At 51.4% G+C, this 14795-nt stretch overlaps 5 protein-coding genes and 2 pseudogenes across 5 annotated transcripts; 4 read left to right on the top strand and 3 right to left on the bottom strand.

Annotated features, from left to right (window-relative positions):
- Positions 1-306: 306 nt before the first annotated feature.
- Positions 307-3444, top strand: SAPIO_CDS1474 (uncharacterized protein; the record flags this gene model as incomplete). Its single annotated transcript, XM_016784741.1, has 5 exons — positions 307-400; positions 457-493; positions 755-1092; positions 1163-1210; positions 1274-3444. The coding sequence occupies 5 exons, from the start codon at positions 307-309 to the stop codon at positions 3442-3444; spliced, it is 2688 nt and encodes an 895-aa protein (XP_016645498.1).
- Positions 3445-4045: 601 nt separating this feature from the next.
- Positions 4046-5142, top strand: SAPIO_CDS1473 (uncharacterized protein; the record flags this gene model as incomplete). The annotated part of the gene is made up of 3 exons (XM_016784740.1): positions 4046-4435; positions 4500-4563; positions 4655-5142. 3 exons carry the CDS (start codon positions 4046-4048, stop codon positions 5140-5142), a joined length of 942 nt encoding a protein of 313 aa, XP_016645497.1.
- A 1565-nt stretch (positions 5143-6707) lies between these two features.
- On the top strand, positions 6708-7420 carry SAPIO_CDS1472 (uncharacterized protein; the record flags this gene model as incomplete). Its single annotated transcript, XM_016784739.1, has 3 exons — positions 6708-6905; positions 6985-7226; positions 7309-7420. 3 exons carry the CDS (start codon positions 6708-6710, stop codon positions 7418-7420), a joined length of 552 nt encoding a protein of 183 aa, XP_016645496.1.
- A 978-nt stretch (positions 7421-8398) lies between these two features.
- Positions 8399-8901, bottom strand: SAPIO_CDS1471 (uncharacterized protein; the record flags this gene model as incomplete). Its single annotated transcript, XM_016784738.1, has 2 exons — positions 8399-8541; positions 8667-8901. 2 exons carry the CDS (start codon positions 8899-8901, stop codon positions 8399-8401), a joined length of 378 nt encoding a protein of 125 aa, XP_016645495.1.
- Positions 8902-9919: 1018 nt separating this feature from the next.
- Positions 9920-10603, bottom strand: SAPIO_CDS1470 (annotated as a pseudogene; the record flags this gene model as incomplete).
- Positions 10604-11916: 1313 nt separating this feature from the next.
- Positions 11917-12423, top strand: SAPIO_CDS1469 (annotated as a pseudogene; the record flags this gene model as incomplete).
- Positions 12424-12860: 437 nt separating this feature from the next.
- SAPIO_CDS1468 (GEgh16 protein) lies at positions 12861-14192 on the bottom strand (the record flags this gene model as incomplete). Its single annotated transcript, XM_016784737.1, has 4 exons — positions 12861-13411; positions 13537-13738; positions 13802-14007; positions 14075-14192. 4 exons carry the CDS (start codon positions 14190-14192, stop codon positions 12861-12863), a joined length of 1077 nt encoding a protein of 358 aa, XP_016645494.1.
- Between the last annotated feature and the right edge of the window lie 603 nt (positions 14193-14795).

Here is a 14795-nt window from a genome sequence, read left to right as displayed (position 1 = left end):
GAGACGAGTTCGTTTCCCTTTCTCCAGCACAACCTCGGGACCATTTCGTCCCTATAACAAACTCCCGCATCCAGCGACGACGCTGCGGCGTAGGGCACCAGCTATTCGCATCCAGCCTCTCCCGCGGCTCAGCCCACAACGTGACCGACCACAATTGGTTTTCCGTGTTCTTCGCCATCGCGGTGGAGGTGTTTCATTCCCAGGTGATACAGAAGGGGTGGGGGGTTCCTCGAGACCACTTCGTTCTGCGCCGCCCCATTCTGCTTGGCATGCAGCTCGGCACCTTTCTCATGCCCAGTCGGTACCATGCCATCTTCCGACAGCGACAGGATAGGCCGGGACGGGGTCGAATGGGACGCTTCCGACGAACAAGCCGTCCTCAACTTCTACAGTGTCACCGGTTTGTGACCTAGCACCGAAGAGAACCACACGGCATGCTGGCGTGGCATCAACCAGCTGCAGTTCCTGCTGCGATTAAGGTCGTGCCAGCCGTGTACGTGAGTGCATATAGTCTGGTGACCCTGGCGCCATCACTCCAGACTACTTTATCGTGCCGGGCTCTGTGTCACGTGGCCGCCTGCGGCAATGCGAACCTTGACATTAAATAGAAATCAATCAATCAATCAATCAATCAATCAAGCCGCATCGTTATCGGTTCTCTTTCCGTTCTGCCTAGGTGTGAGAGTTCTGCAACTATGGAGTCCCTCTGCAGCCATTGTGAATGTCTCTTATTTGACGACTCCGACGGCCACAGCTCCACAAAGACAGTGTATCCCGCTGATGTACCAACCACCCATCTCGAATTCTCCGGCGAGGAAACCGGCGACGAAGCCCGCGTGTTTCAGCTGGGAACCCCCCGCCAGGACCATTTTCCGCTGCTGCCCGGCCTAGTACTGACTGCTAACGCAGGGTGCCCCGTGTGTCGACTTCTCGTAAGCGCTCTATCGCGACCAGATATCGTCGCCCGAGCTGGTGGGGAGAAGCAGGCTCCGGGGCCCATCTCGTTACGATATAGATACCCCTGGAGGATGCTGAAACCCGGCTTGGTGTCTGTTATGGGCTTGTCCAGGCTCCTGGTATCTGCTATCTTTGGTATGGAGCGTCAAATCGGCCTCATGTATGGAAGATCTATCCTAACAATCGCCCATTCCATTGGGTTAAGAGAACGGGTCAGAGTCGACGCTTTGCTTCACCATCGAAGCGGAGCCTAGTAAGTAACGATGGGTGCCCCCACGAGAACCCAACGCACAGAAATCTGCTAACCTGTCGCTAGAACCATGCGCCGAGTGGCTCAGAGTGAAACCGGCTCCGAGCCGGGAAGTTCTCAGCGACGCCAACATCAGATGGCTACGAGAAACGCTCCAGGAATGCCTCGAGTCCCATAGACACCCCCGATCTCCATCTCCGATCCTCCCCACACGCCTGCTGCAACTCTTCGACGCCGGTGTAAGGCTGATCAATGTGCGGGACCACGGCTTGTCGCCGGAGGAGGCCAAATATACCGCGCTCAGCTACTGCTGGGGTCCGGCCCCCGAAAGCTTAAAACAGCCCAAGCTCACTGATATGACGGCCGCCAGGCTCAAGGCTGGAGTAAGTCTCGACGACTTGACCGAGGTGCTCAAGGACGCCGTCGTGGCGACCCGAGCCCTAGGTATCGGCTACATCTGGATCGATGCGCTCTGCATTAAGCAGGATAGCCTCGATGACTGGAACACCGAGTCCGCGAGGATGGGAGACATATACGGCAATGCCCACGTCACCCTTTGTTCCCTGGCATCACGTTCGTGCACCCAAGGGTTCCTGGGTCCGCGTGACGGAGCCCCACACTGGCCGCCCACAGCCGCCCTCCCCTTTAGGTCGCGCGTCTCGCCGGACATCTCCGGCGTGCTGCGGCTCAGGTACTGCGGTGTGCAAGACGCCGAAGGGCGGTGCTCATGTCAGAGGCCCGAGCCGTTCCCGGACCAGCAGGATAGCCACTGGTCATTGAGGGGCTGGACGTACCAGGAGAAAGCCATGTCGACTAGGAAGATTTGGTTCGGGACGTCGAGGATCCACTTCCTCTGTGATAGGGCTGTGTACACCGAGGGGATGGCGGCCCGACAGTTGGGCTGGGACACATCGATCCAGCGCCAGGTCATGCACGCGAGTCGCCGTAGAGTGTACAGCGACTGGGAGTGGCATGCCGTTTTGTTTTCGACGAGAACCCTCACGAAGGCAAGTGATGCCCTTCCTGCGCTTTCTGGCATCGCTGCGACTCTTTCTCGTGTATTGGGGGACGATTCTTACCATGCGGGGCTGTGGAGCGGAAATATGACTCGAGGATTGCTGTGGCTTGTCCGCGAGAACGGCCCAAGACGACCCACGAACCTCGCTGGCTTGCTAAGTCGAATAGATCCCGCCCGAGCTGACGAGTACATTGCGCCGTCGTGGAGTTGGATCGACCGCGGCGAGATAGACTACGCGCTCCTCGAAAATGTCCGGGACCGGATACGAGGCGTTGATCCCTGGTCTAAGAAGTGGCGCGACGAACATGAAGAGGCCATTCATCCCATTTCGACGCTCAAGGGGGCGAATCCTTACGGCGAGGTACTGTGGGCTGAGTTGAGTGTGGGCGTGAGGGTGTGTCCCGTGCCTTTATCCAGTTTCTATCCGAGCACTCTGGTGAAAATTCGGAGTACTGCCCCTGGCCGCCGAGAGATACGGGACAATGGCTCGTACCTGGCGGACTGCTGGCTGGACTGGAATCCCCCTGCGGACATGGTTACTCCATCACATGAAAAAGACACTGGTATCCAGATGATGCTCCTTGGGAGTGTGAAACTGAAAAGGAATCCTCTTTTTAGACGGGGACTCCCTCTATGTGGAAACCTAGCCGCTACTACTACAGAGACAGATACCGGAAAGGCCAAGCGGGAGCGGGACTATAGCGTTGGGAGTTCCGTAGTATCTCGCAGTTCTGGCGTCCAGACCGGGAAGAGACTATGTAAAGAGAGCAGCTCTCCTATTGACCTCTCGGACGAGTCAAGCGCCTCGGAGCAACTAGTAAGAGAGAAACATTCAATTGAAAGTACTCGGGGGAGCAAGCTTTCCGATAGAGGTGAAGAAGAGGGAGAAGAGGAAGAAGAGGAAGAAGAGGAAGAAGAGGAAGACGACTTCGAGTTTGACTTGGAGAGTGGCTTTGAAACAGAGGAGGAAGAGTCCAGCTATGATGACGAGGAGTTGTCCGATGCCCCTAAAAGGGGCGAAAAGATTTGTCTATGCAAAGAGTGCGAGAAGGGATGGGAACATGACAGTATGAGGGTGGCGATTGGGTTGCTCCTCCACCCGGCGCCCCGCCACGACGGTCGGTTCGTCCGGGTCGGCGTGTTCGTGTCGTTCCCTGTTGGCGTTGGCGGTCTGGGATACTTTCAGCGGTTCGCTCACCAGAATGTGGTACTTATCTGAAAAGGTGATCATCCCGCGCTAGGATTTAGGCTATAAAAAGGTTCAATTCGAATAATAGATCTACTCAAACACCTATCGATGCCTCTTCCGGATTCCGCCCTAAAGGGACAAGATGAACCCCAATATCCTGCATTCTGCTTATTCCCTGAAAGCCTCCCTTATTCAATAGTCAGAGTAGACACTGCTGCCTCGACTCTCCACGAGTAACACGGCATCCATAGATATCGGAAACAACCTGCAAGGAACCGAGAAGAGTGTCACAGCCTCCCCCCTTCACCCGAGAAATCAAGAATTCATTGGCTCAACAACTTCAATGGATTCAGATCTCGCGTCACGTGGCTCACCTGGGCCTGAGGGCAGTGGCCGCCGACTGCGCCCAGCGATGCCTAGAAGTGGCGTGGCAAACCGCCAACGTCGATGGAGCTCCCCTGCGAGGTTTCCATCATCAATTACCAGCATTATAATTTTTCTTGAAACCCCTCCAGGCTTGTCTCCTCGTTCAGTCGCTGGAAGTGCTGTACGTAATATCGACTCGAAATATCCTTACGGCGCCGAGTTGCCCTCCCCACCACGAACCCTGTGGATCCTGCAGCCACACGCAATGGCCGAAAAGGCGACGGCCGGAACCACAGCAGCCGAAGGAGCAGCGATTGAAAGCACGGCGCCCGAAGACGCAACGCCACAAGGCCCAACGAGCCTCTTCGACCTCGAGTTGATCAAAGAGAGAAGACTTTCAGATCAGGACAGAGCCATTCTCGACGCACTTTGCGGGGCACCAAATACCACACCGTGGGACATCGCTTACCAACTCGACTGGCTTTGCCCTCTACTCGAAGAGAAGAAGGAGGCCGAATACTATTTCTGGCGGCTCTGGGGGATTATTGTCGATATCGCTCGTAGCCCTGGTGTTACAGATGAGATCCAGGAATACCTCGTGCTTATTCTCCGCAGTCTGGAGCAGCAGGCAAAGGGAGATATGATCGTCTGGGGCGTGAGTACCATCACTACCATTTCCATTACCAGAAACACACTAACGATGTCAACTGAAACCACAGATCGAGAAACGTGTATGGGCCGACTTACCTCTATTCCCGCAGTACATGGAATTGTACTTTCAAGGTATGTGTTCTATGTACTCCATGTACTCTATGTACTCTTCTGATTACTTCGGAATAGCAGGAAAATTATGATGCTAACTTCTCTCACAAAGATCCCCTCCTAGAGGGAACCTATACCCCCAAATCTGCACAGATCTGGCGAAATTTGAATCTCTTTGGGGCTCGGTGCCTTAGGGTAAATTTACTAGGGGCGTATCTTCGAGCCACAGATGCCCTACGACATGCCCTCGAAGAGGACCTGCGCGCACACAACGACGTATCCATCAGGGAATGGAGGCTGCAGGTCGCCTGCGACTGGATCCCCCACGCCTCTGTGTGTCTTCTAGGATGGGCGCTGGAGAACGTTGGCCACACCGATCTCACGCCAGAGGACGGCTTACAATACATAGAAGGTGGGCCGTTGTACCACGGGCCACCCGCTGTATGTTTGCAACGATGGGGCTTCTGGATCGAGCGCTTCGAAGCGCTGGGGAAGGACGAGTCCCTCGGATTGAGCGAGGAGATTCGCCAGGTTGCTGTCCTAGCAGCGCAGACCATGGTGGCTGTTGAGAAGCGGATGGCCAACACTTTGTCGACATGACAGCCTCGACACGACGACCCCAAACGTGACATGCTGCCCCCGTGTATATTAGCCATTATAGTGCTTATTCATCACTGCTACGAATCCTTATCATTTTTTCCCCTACTTTTTCGATCATTTCCTGGGACGAGTAATAGGCTTCTGTGATTCGTAGAGCTGTCTGTCCACTGGTTGCCAGCCGCATATTCCATCGTGAAACCTCATCTTGTCCACTGTGTGTACCTCTGTTATCAACTAACCCTCAGAGATGTATCCTGTAACCTGTCGGTGAAAATGGCGGAAGAATGGTGGTCGGAGTTGCCAATGTCAGAGCTTTGTTTTGGGCAGATCATTGGTATGCGCTTGAGCTTGGTCAGATTAGACATCTCCTACTGTGAAGTTGGTGGAGGGAAAGCCTGGATGAGATGTTGGGCAGGATAAGAAGTTCTAAGTAGTTTAAGTGGGCCCCCCTCCTCTAGTACAGAACGATCCCGGGCCACATGGCAAGCAGGTGTGGTTTAGATATGACTTCGGATGGATGTCACGCCAAGAGAATCTTGGTAGGATCCTGGCTCGATCTCAAGGACACCTTTATAGGTTTGTTCCCGCCGTGCTTTATATGACAATCCTGCCTCGTCCTCGCTTCGTTCTGACACCACTCCGGTGCGCCGTTGGTGGGCACCATGTCAAAACAGTAGCGGTCTCTGGTGAGCTATTACTCAGCCCGTATGTCACAAGAGATCCGTCGTGAGATGGTGTGAGCTATAGTTCCCGAATGCTCCCACATGGCAAATATGTGCCGTTCTGTTATTTTCGTCCCTCTGACGGGCGACGAAAAGTCTTCACTAATAGGCCCTACATATGGAGAAGTTTATGTGAGGGAATATCACTCGTCGCCCCTCATTAACAGACAGCTTAGTGCCGCGTGCCTGTGTGGAGAAAGCCTATTATAGGTCCAATATGTAGGAAGGTGCATGCTAATATTCGAATGGAAAAAAACTGCCAAGGCACGGGCTCTATGTCGAGGTTTGCGTTCGAATTAGGTAGCTGGGTCCTTTTGACATTTATAATCTTGTTCTGATTGAAATGAACATAGCGAGATAATCCTACGGAGAAGCAAAGACCTTTTGACGCACACATCATATCCGATCTTTTGGAACTTTCGACACGACCTGCTCACACTCTAGTGCTTTTGTCTAGGTCGTTTGGGGAAGGTCTGAATCCTCCCGTTCCATTTCTGGTAACACAAACACGATTCAAACACCCGGAATGTAACATCGGCCCATGCCTCCTCAAAAGTCCCGGAACCCCCAGACAGGATTGGAACCACTAGAGGCATTAGGTGATTGGGATCCCCCGGATAATAGCGGGCCTGGTTTTCACAGCCACCGTCAGCTAATTTACCCGCATCGGCCGACATATACCATGGGACGATTCCCCAGATGAAACGCAGCGAGTTGGTCAAACCTCACGGAGGTGATTTTCTTCCCAACATCGCCCATGTTTACTCTACGATAAAATCTTCCTGCCGGGAATCAGGCACCATTCGAACTCGATCGTTTCATAGCACCAACGAGTCGGCGACCATGTCGAAGGCAATCATCATCTTCGAGCGCATCCAGCTCGTCATCCGTGTCCTCACTCTCATCCTCAGCTACGGCATCATCGCCCTCTGGATCTTCGTCGCCGTCAAATGGGACGACCCCGATGGCGCAAGAGAAAGTTATCTGGACGCCCGGGCTCTTAGGGACGTGAATTTGTGGTTTGGAATCCCATTGGTCTGCGTATGTCATTTCCCCTCTTGGGTTTTCTCCGTTCCTTAGACCGGGAAGTATAGAAATAGGACTAACCTATCCGTCGTAGGCCACTTTCGCTGCTGGTTTCGATACCTGGGAGATCATTGCGCTTTCAGGCCCTGTTCGAACTCGAGCTCGCCCCGGCGTCCTCCTCACCCATGAATTCCTCAATATTCTATGCCAGGTGTTCGGTATGGTTTTCGGATACAGATCCCCCCACAACGAGCTGTATTACAATATAGCGGACAGCGGATCACATTCGTTTACGAAAATGTATAATGATGTTGCCAAGGTCTCTATTGCCTTTTTGTAAGTGCTCTCCACAAGAAGAAAATAGGGAAAACATGATGGGTAGAAACGGCAGAGTCTGTGCTAATAGTCGAGCGTGCAGGGCCGCGAGGTGTTTCATGTTTATGATCGTCGTGTTTGATGCATGTTTCTGGGAGGGAGGACGAGAACTTACGGTGCGCAGGAGGATACCAGAGTGGAAGAATCAGATTTAACGAAGACTCGATATTTCCGAACAAGTATCCATAGAAAAACTCGACGAGTTGGTGGAGGGACTCGAAAATTATCGATCAATCAATGGACCCCGTGGCATGGACAGCATAAAAGGCTAGAAACATGGTCTGCTATTCAGTATTGATTTGACAACCAGCATTTCGTTAAGACTGTATGAAGAAGCTAGAAGCACAGGGGAGGCGACATAGATAGTCCATAGCGTGATATACCCGCCATTTATACCTGGCGCAGTCGAGAGACTCGAGACATTAACATAGTGGGTGCTCGGTTCATCGGCCTCGGGGGGGTTCGTGGGTCATGGTGTCTTGTCTCCTAAAACAGGTGTCTCCTAAAACAGGTGTCTCCTAAAACACTGATAAAAGCTGGCTCTACGAACGTGTTCAAAGCAACTAGTAACGAGCCCTAAAGTTTTAGAAATCTAGTCAGTAGCATGTGTCTTTCGTAATCCCCTTCTAGTCCAGAAGACTCTCGCAATTCCTCTGCAAACTTTGAGCCGCAATAGCAGTGGGGGCACTCTCGCCACTAAGAACCGCTCACTAACAACATGGCAAAACCTAGCCGACAAAGACACGGCCTTTAGTTCCAATATACGTCCCACTCAAATATCAGGAACCGACTATAATCCCCCTTTTAGAAAAAAGCAGGCAAGATTATCTGCTTCGCAGACAGATGCGACCTCAAACCAAGGCGTAGGACGATAGCAGCTAACAAGGTGCCCACAAGTCAAAGGAGTTGGAGTAGACTTTCCAGATCGACAATTACTGATACCCAGCCCCTCGATACCTTGTATGAAACCTTCGAGTCTCGCATATACCAATGAAACCTATCGGCCGCAATATTAAGCTGTATTGCAGAAAATCTGAAGCCAGAGGTTCATACCTTATAGGATACATGCAATCTATCAAGGCTAAATCAACTCCGAAAGTTCTTTCTCCAAAAGGAAAGGGCCGTTTCAATCGCTACTCCTCATCCCAGCTATTCACGTAATCCTCGCTCGTCTCTTCCCCAATGGTAACCGTGACGTTGTACCCAACAAGTACGGGGTTCACGCTTGCCCCATACAAACTCAGCAGAGCAGCGCCAATGACATATCTACCATCCTCTAGATTTTCGGGGATAGATACAGGCTGAGGAAAGTTATGCAGTTGGTTTGACCTCTCTTGAATTGGATAACAGTGAGCAATTCCACTCGATTCATGAGGGGATTTTCGATGCCTCAAAACTTACCAGGCCCAAGGTAGAAGGAACCTAGAACGGGACCAAGCGTGTCGGGAAATGCTGCGGCCTCCCTGTTGATGCCGAAAGCGATAGCAACATCGTAGACGGACTGGATGTAGTTGGCGCTCCCAATGATAGCCGTCACCTCATCTCCAGCTTTGATTGTCTTCGGGAAGCCGATGCCGTGAATGCGTGCGCTGACAGTGGTCGCTAGGGACGCAATGAGGACGGTTTTGAGCTGCATTTTTAGATTGGACTATTGCTGAATAGGGACTGAACAGTAATAGTTGATGGGGATAAGTCGGTGAACACTAGCAGGTCGGGTAGAGCACCGTGGTCCTTAAATATATATCAATGATTGCGTGTCATGTACGTATACGACGATCGTCTCGTATTCGCCTTCTCCACTGTCAGACTCGTCTTACATTAGCCAAGCAATCACGGCTTTTACGGGTAATATTGCCCCCGAACCACCAACCGAATTCGCGTTTATTTCTGACGGCCTCTAGTGTTTGAGCTTAATGAAGTAGAATCCGAGGACATGAGAGCCGCATGCTCCGGCATGCCCAACGACAAATTCATCGCTACCTTGAAGATTTCATCGGGCTCCATCGTCAGGCCCAAATAGGCGCGGTGAGAAGCGCCAGTACATGATGGTGATCCCTCCCTGGTCAGAAGCCAAAATGATCGGCAGAAAAGATCCGCCATCTACGAATAGATTGACGTCATCTCCACCATCCAAAGAGAACCTGTAAATACGAGGAAGACAAACATCAGCATTCCAGTGGGATTCGCCAAGGTCTCGAAACTGCCACACAAGCTGAAAATATTGACGTTCGATGTCCTATTCATAGGACAACCCGCTCAACTGGATAGAGTCAGCGACACGGGGATGCGTGTGGGGTGAAGGAAAATTGTTGAGGATGGTGACTGACTTTAACGGCGAGACGAATGGATAATACGGCTTGGACGCCGGAGTGCGTGTGGTGTATGTTAGTAGCTCGTTCGGGTTTTACCTGTGGGCTGTCCACTCCAGCGTAGGCAGTACTTCTTAGGTTATATATATACACCCCTAACTTTAAGTTATGTACTGACCGAAATATACATCTGAGAGGCCAGTTCGGTCAGGTTTCTTAAGAGATATTTTATCGTATTAATTTTAAATATATAGCGTGCGCGATTAGAGTCACTCGAGGAACCGATACGTCTCGGACGGCAAGGTTTCCAGGACCCGGCTCGTTTTCGGCTGAGACCTCACCTCTCTAGTTTTTAGCCTTGTCGAATTTGTCTGGTAGGGTATACGGCTTTCTAGCCTCCTGACTCTTCTTCTCCTCGAGTTCCGGGTCGACCGCTGTCACACTCGTCCAACCTATGCTGCCCGACTTGTCCTTAAAGATGAGATTGAGACAATCGAGTTCAAAGTATTGCAGTTCCCTGGCGTAAGTTACGAAATCCCAGAGTCCCTCCACGTCAGGCGAGAAGCCGAATAGCCCCTCGGCGTCAATAATCCGAGACGAGTCGACGAACCCTACAGTCAGCTCAATCCAGCCAATGCACTGATACTGCGTGGTGACGGGTGGAGGCTGGCGGAATTCGACTGTGCCTTTGGACCGGTTCAGGTTCTGGAAATTCCAGGCATGGGTGCGAATTGGGCTCATGAGGTCGGTTAGCTCTTCCTGATTCCAGCAGCCCTCGATGAGGTTAAACCACTCATCGACCGAAAGCGTCGCCCGTCCGCTTTGATAGCGGTTTCTTACTGCCCAGCCGCTCCTACGCCGGGTGGGTGGGACTAGGGCAGCGAACGCGTGGTCGAAATAGATGATGGCTTTGGAGAGCTGTTTCAAGTGGTCGAAGGTCCAGCCTCCGTCATCTGGGGAAATGTGAACGTGGGTGCTGCAGTTATCATTTGGTTCAAAGTCGGCTCTACGTTCGATAATTTGGAACATGAGTCCTAGGTCTAAATGAGATGATTGCCTGGGATCTGAGAATAGGACCGGAGACACAATTTCGATTGGATCTGGGGAAAACCATTAGATTAACTTGGGTACTAAAGAACAGCAAATATATTTGAGGGGATGCTTTACGGTGGTCCGTCCCTAGCAATTCGTCCCTTGGATCAATCGTAATATCGGTCGTGAAGGTCCACGCGGTATATCCCGGATCTGAAATGTTATAAGAAGACGTTGCCGCAGATGTCTGTATGCGCTTCCATGCTGCCGTCATCCTTAGACTGATTATAGAAATCCCGGAGGTAGAGGAAGAACTCGTTGGTTGTGAAGCTCGGGGAGCCCCCCTTCGGAACTAGGACCGTCTCGATCTCAACCCCGTAGTTATAAACTATGTCTCTTCTTCTTTCCATCCTTCCAAAAAGGCCAAATGGCTAGCTCATCGATAAAATGGTTGAGAACTTGAGATTGATGTTGGTGTTGCGCAGCGGGCCAACCCAATGGTAGAAAACGAGAACATCACTCATGTATTTAAGGTGCTGCATCGTCACGTCAATACTTATTTCGACTCATTGTCGGGCTTCTATTATTTACGAAGTTGAACGACTGGGACATGAGGCTGTCAGCAAAATGGAGCTTCGTTGCACCCTTGCAGAGCCAGCGCTGCATTCACAAATCATCATTTTCATATACTAACTTACCCTCTCTATTAATACGCTATAATGCTAATGATAGAAATGAAATTATAAAGATTCTCTTAGATATGAACCCAAGGTAACAAAGGGTATTCGTATTTTTATTGTCATTATTGTATTTATTCGAATAAAGCTGATTTCATGTAAAGTTAACCCAAACCTGAAGAGTACATGATAGACGGTCTTTAGAATAGTACGAGGTAAGAAAATGCAGAGCCTCTCATTTCCAATTCTTATATCTCAACGACAACTCCATAAAACATAGTCACCATTGTGAAATGGGAAAGACTTGTGACAAGCCTCTATGATAGGAGATATCTTATGAATATGTATACTTCATTGAGCTGGATATTCGTCGGCGAAGTGTCATGATATCGTTTTGGGGGGTTTGTATAGGCAAATAAGAACATTGAAGTTGTGTTGTATTCATATTCCACGCCTCACCCTCCCTGCGTATTCCCACCCTGTGAGACAAAGATCAGGTGACGAGACGCAATGGTTATCGTCGGGCCTGAAAAAAATATTTAAAGCTGGCATTCCTTTACCATCGCTTCATCTCCTGGTGCAAAACAAAACAAACTCAAACGGAGCCTCAACATCACCTCACGGCTACTCAAGATGCCTTCCACGAGCGGACAAGATTCGGACAATCCTGCCCACCCGACCCGGGCCGCCATCCTGCAATCAGATACATTATCCCCGATGGCGCGCAAGTTCCTCCTCGCCGAAGCCGACGGATGGAAGTTGGCCAAGGGACGTGATGTCGAGGAGAGCTGCCCAACAACATACTTCTTCTATGGAACCCTTATGGACCCGGCCAAGCTCCAGAGCGTACTGAACCTGAAGGAGCAGCCGCATTTGACTCCCGCGAAGATTACCGGCTATCGTGTCAAGGCTTGGGGCCCATACCCCGCTTTAGTGGATGGGCCGGCTGACGCTGTTGTGCACGGCGTGGCGTACGACGTTCAGGGGCGTGAAGGTCGGATCCGACTCGCTCGGTACGAGACCGAGAATTATCGGGATATAGCTTGCCTAATCCAAATGGAGGATGGGATCGAGGTTACGGGGAGGGTTTTTTACTGGAATGGGGACGAAAATGATTTGCGTGATGCAAGCTCTCATTAAAAGACGAGGAGGTGCAATTCTCTATTAGGGTCTAGAGTAAGTATGGCTCTCCCAACTCCAGGTGGAAACCCACTGACAGCCTCGAGGCGTCTTCCCAGCATACGCTCTCCAGCACGGCATATTATTTCTCTCTAGCCCCAAATATGCCACTGAGAAGTTCAGCCATCATAATCTGGTGTTACCCAGTTTACAATACCTAGATGGATGCATGGAAGGGTTGTGGCTCCCTGTTACTCATTGAGGAATGCGAAGTACAGAAGAAGGGGGAAAAAGTGAACGAATTTACAAAACCCAACTATAGTCGAGGAAAATGCCGTCAACCTGTTGATAACCACTCCACTCCCCTCCGTCATAGATATCACCACCAATGGATCCGGGCCACCTCTATCCTCGGTGGTGTGGCGTCTCCTGAAGGACCGCACCTTCGCCGTTGCCGTCTAGTTCATCCTCCATGCCCACCTTAGGTTAGAACGCTTGTTGGCATTGCCGCCGTTATTGTTATTGTTGTTCCTATTGTTGTTGCTGTTGTTGTTATTTCTATTGTTTCCGTTGCTGTTGTTATTGTTACTGTTGCCGTTGTTGTTATTGTTGTTTCCACCCCTGTTACCGCCAGTTCCCGTACGTCCTTGGCCTCGATTATTGGTGTTACCGTTTCCAGTTTCGCTAGTAGCCGAGGGGGCGCTTGAATCGGTGGAAACATCAGGAAGAGCCAAGGTCTGCTGTGGGAAGACTGAAGTGGTAACGCTAATGCCGAGGAGGGCCTCAACGGCGGCGAGGTTCTGCTGAGCCCCATCGGCTCCCGCATTGGCGTTAGCCTGGACGGCGGCCGGGAGATCCTTTTGATTGGACAGGACCTGCGCCAGGGTGGCATCGATACCTTGGGCCGTCTTGATGTTCTGCGGTGTGTTGGCGGTGGGGTCGACGTCAGTTTGCTGGACGGGAAAGCAGCCGCCAAAGGGACCGGCGACAGCGTTGTTACGGCACCGAACTGTGCAAATGTTTCCAGTTGAACCTACGTAGTTCCTTATTAGCACCAAATTGTCCCTCGAGCGAGTAGCACTTCTGGGTGGAGGTGGAGAGGGGGTAGCAGCAAGGTGTAGTTTATCTTCTTACCTCCGACGCATTGGAACTCATCGGGCATCTGAACGTTGATGACGAAGTCCTGGGCTTTGGCCTGAGAAAAGCCGTTCACTCCAGGAACGTTGTTGGTGACGACTAAGGGGATCTGTCCACTAAGGCGACCTGCGTTGCTGGTGACGTCGAGATCGCACGAATACGGACCGGCGCCATCCGCATTGACTTGATGGATGGTAACCTAAATTTATGGTACATTAGATGCGGGGTAGACACAGAAAATTGGTAGGCGGCTGGTACAAACCTCCAAGTTGGTACCACGCTTCACTTGGGTGACGGCACCAGCAGCCAGCGCGTTCTCCGTCTCCTCGCCGATGTCAATATTGCCGGTGAGTTCTGTTCGGCCGCACTCGTTGACGAGGTTGGCCTGGATCTCGGCCTCACAGATAATGGTGGAATCTTGCTGGCATGGGTTTATGGTCGTGCAGTTGCGAGCAATCTCGGGGTTAACTGCGAGAAATAGGTTAGCGAGATTGGATTCGCTTGTGAGGAGGCGGCTCCGACTTTCAAGACTTACCCTTGAATGCTACGCTTGCAGGTGAGCCGCTTAGGCCCTGGGCGTTGAGGATGACTCCGTGGCCATAGGCAACAGCCAGCACCGTTGACACAACGGCGAGTTCGGTGAAGGAAACCATAATGTCTATCAAAGACCTACTGAACTAGCAGTAACGAAGCGAAGGGTGACAAAGGCAAAATAATAGGGGAAAAGAATATAAAACAAGAAGGGAAAGGAAAGAAAACAGTAGTATACGGAGCCCGCTCGAGGTACTGGAATGATGGCTTGGAAGAGAGAGCCACCGAACGAGACTCGGGGCATGTCAGGTGCTCCGTCTTTATACAGAAGTCGTCCGGCGTCATCATCGACACCACTTGTGAGCAGATATTAGGTCGTTTGGGTGGGTTTTCGTAAGAGGCAACTCGAAGAGCTCTGGAACAAGTTTCGTTCCATCCTTCGCGATGTCTGATTCAATGTTTAAGGGGATGGAACTTCTGGAATGAGCTCTGTCTCTCTATGGCACCTAGGTGTAGGTGGGTCAACAGGGTACTACTCTGAATGCCGGCGGTGTGCACACATTAGTGGATATCAATTCAAGTCAGGCCTGGTCGCGGCCTCGTCCAGACTTCACCCTGAGACGAATGCGTCGCACATCCCAGTTCAATGGGTCTTCATCGAGATCTGGTTAGTCAAGTTTCATCCCGAGTCCCCCGAGAAGAAAACTGAGAGAGAATCGACATGG

This window comes from Scedosporium apiospermum (assembly GCF_000732125.1).
Source record: "Scedosporium apiospermum strain IHEM 14462 chromosome Unknown SEQ_SAPIO_0066, whole genome shotgun sequence".
Taxonomy (NCBI): domain Eukaryota; kingdom Fungi; phylum Ascomycota; class Sordariomycetes; order Microascales; family Microascaceae; genus Scedosporium; species Scedosporium apiospermum.
Note: the sequence above shows the minus strand (reverse complement) of the source record. Positions and strands in the feature narration are given on the sequence as shown.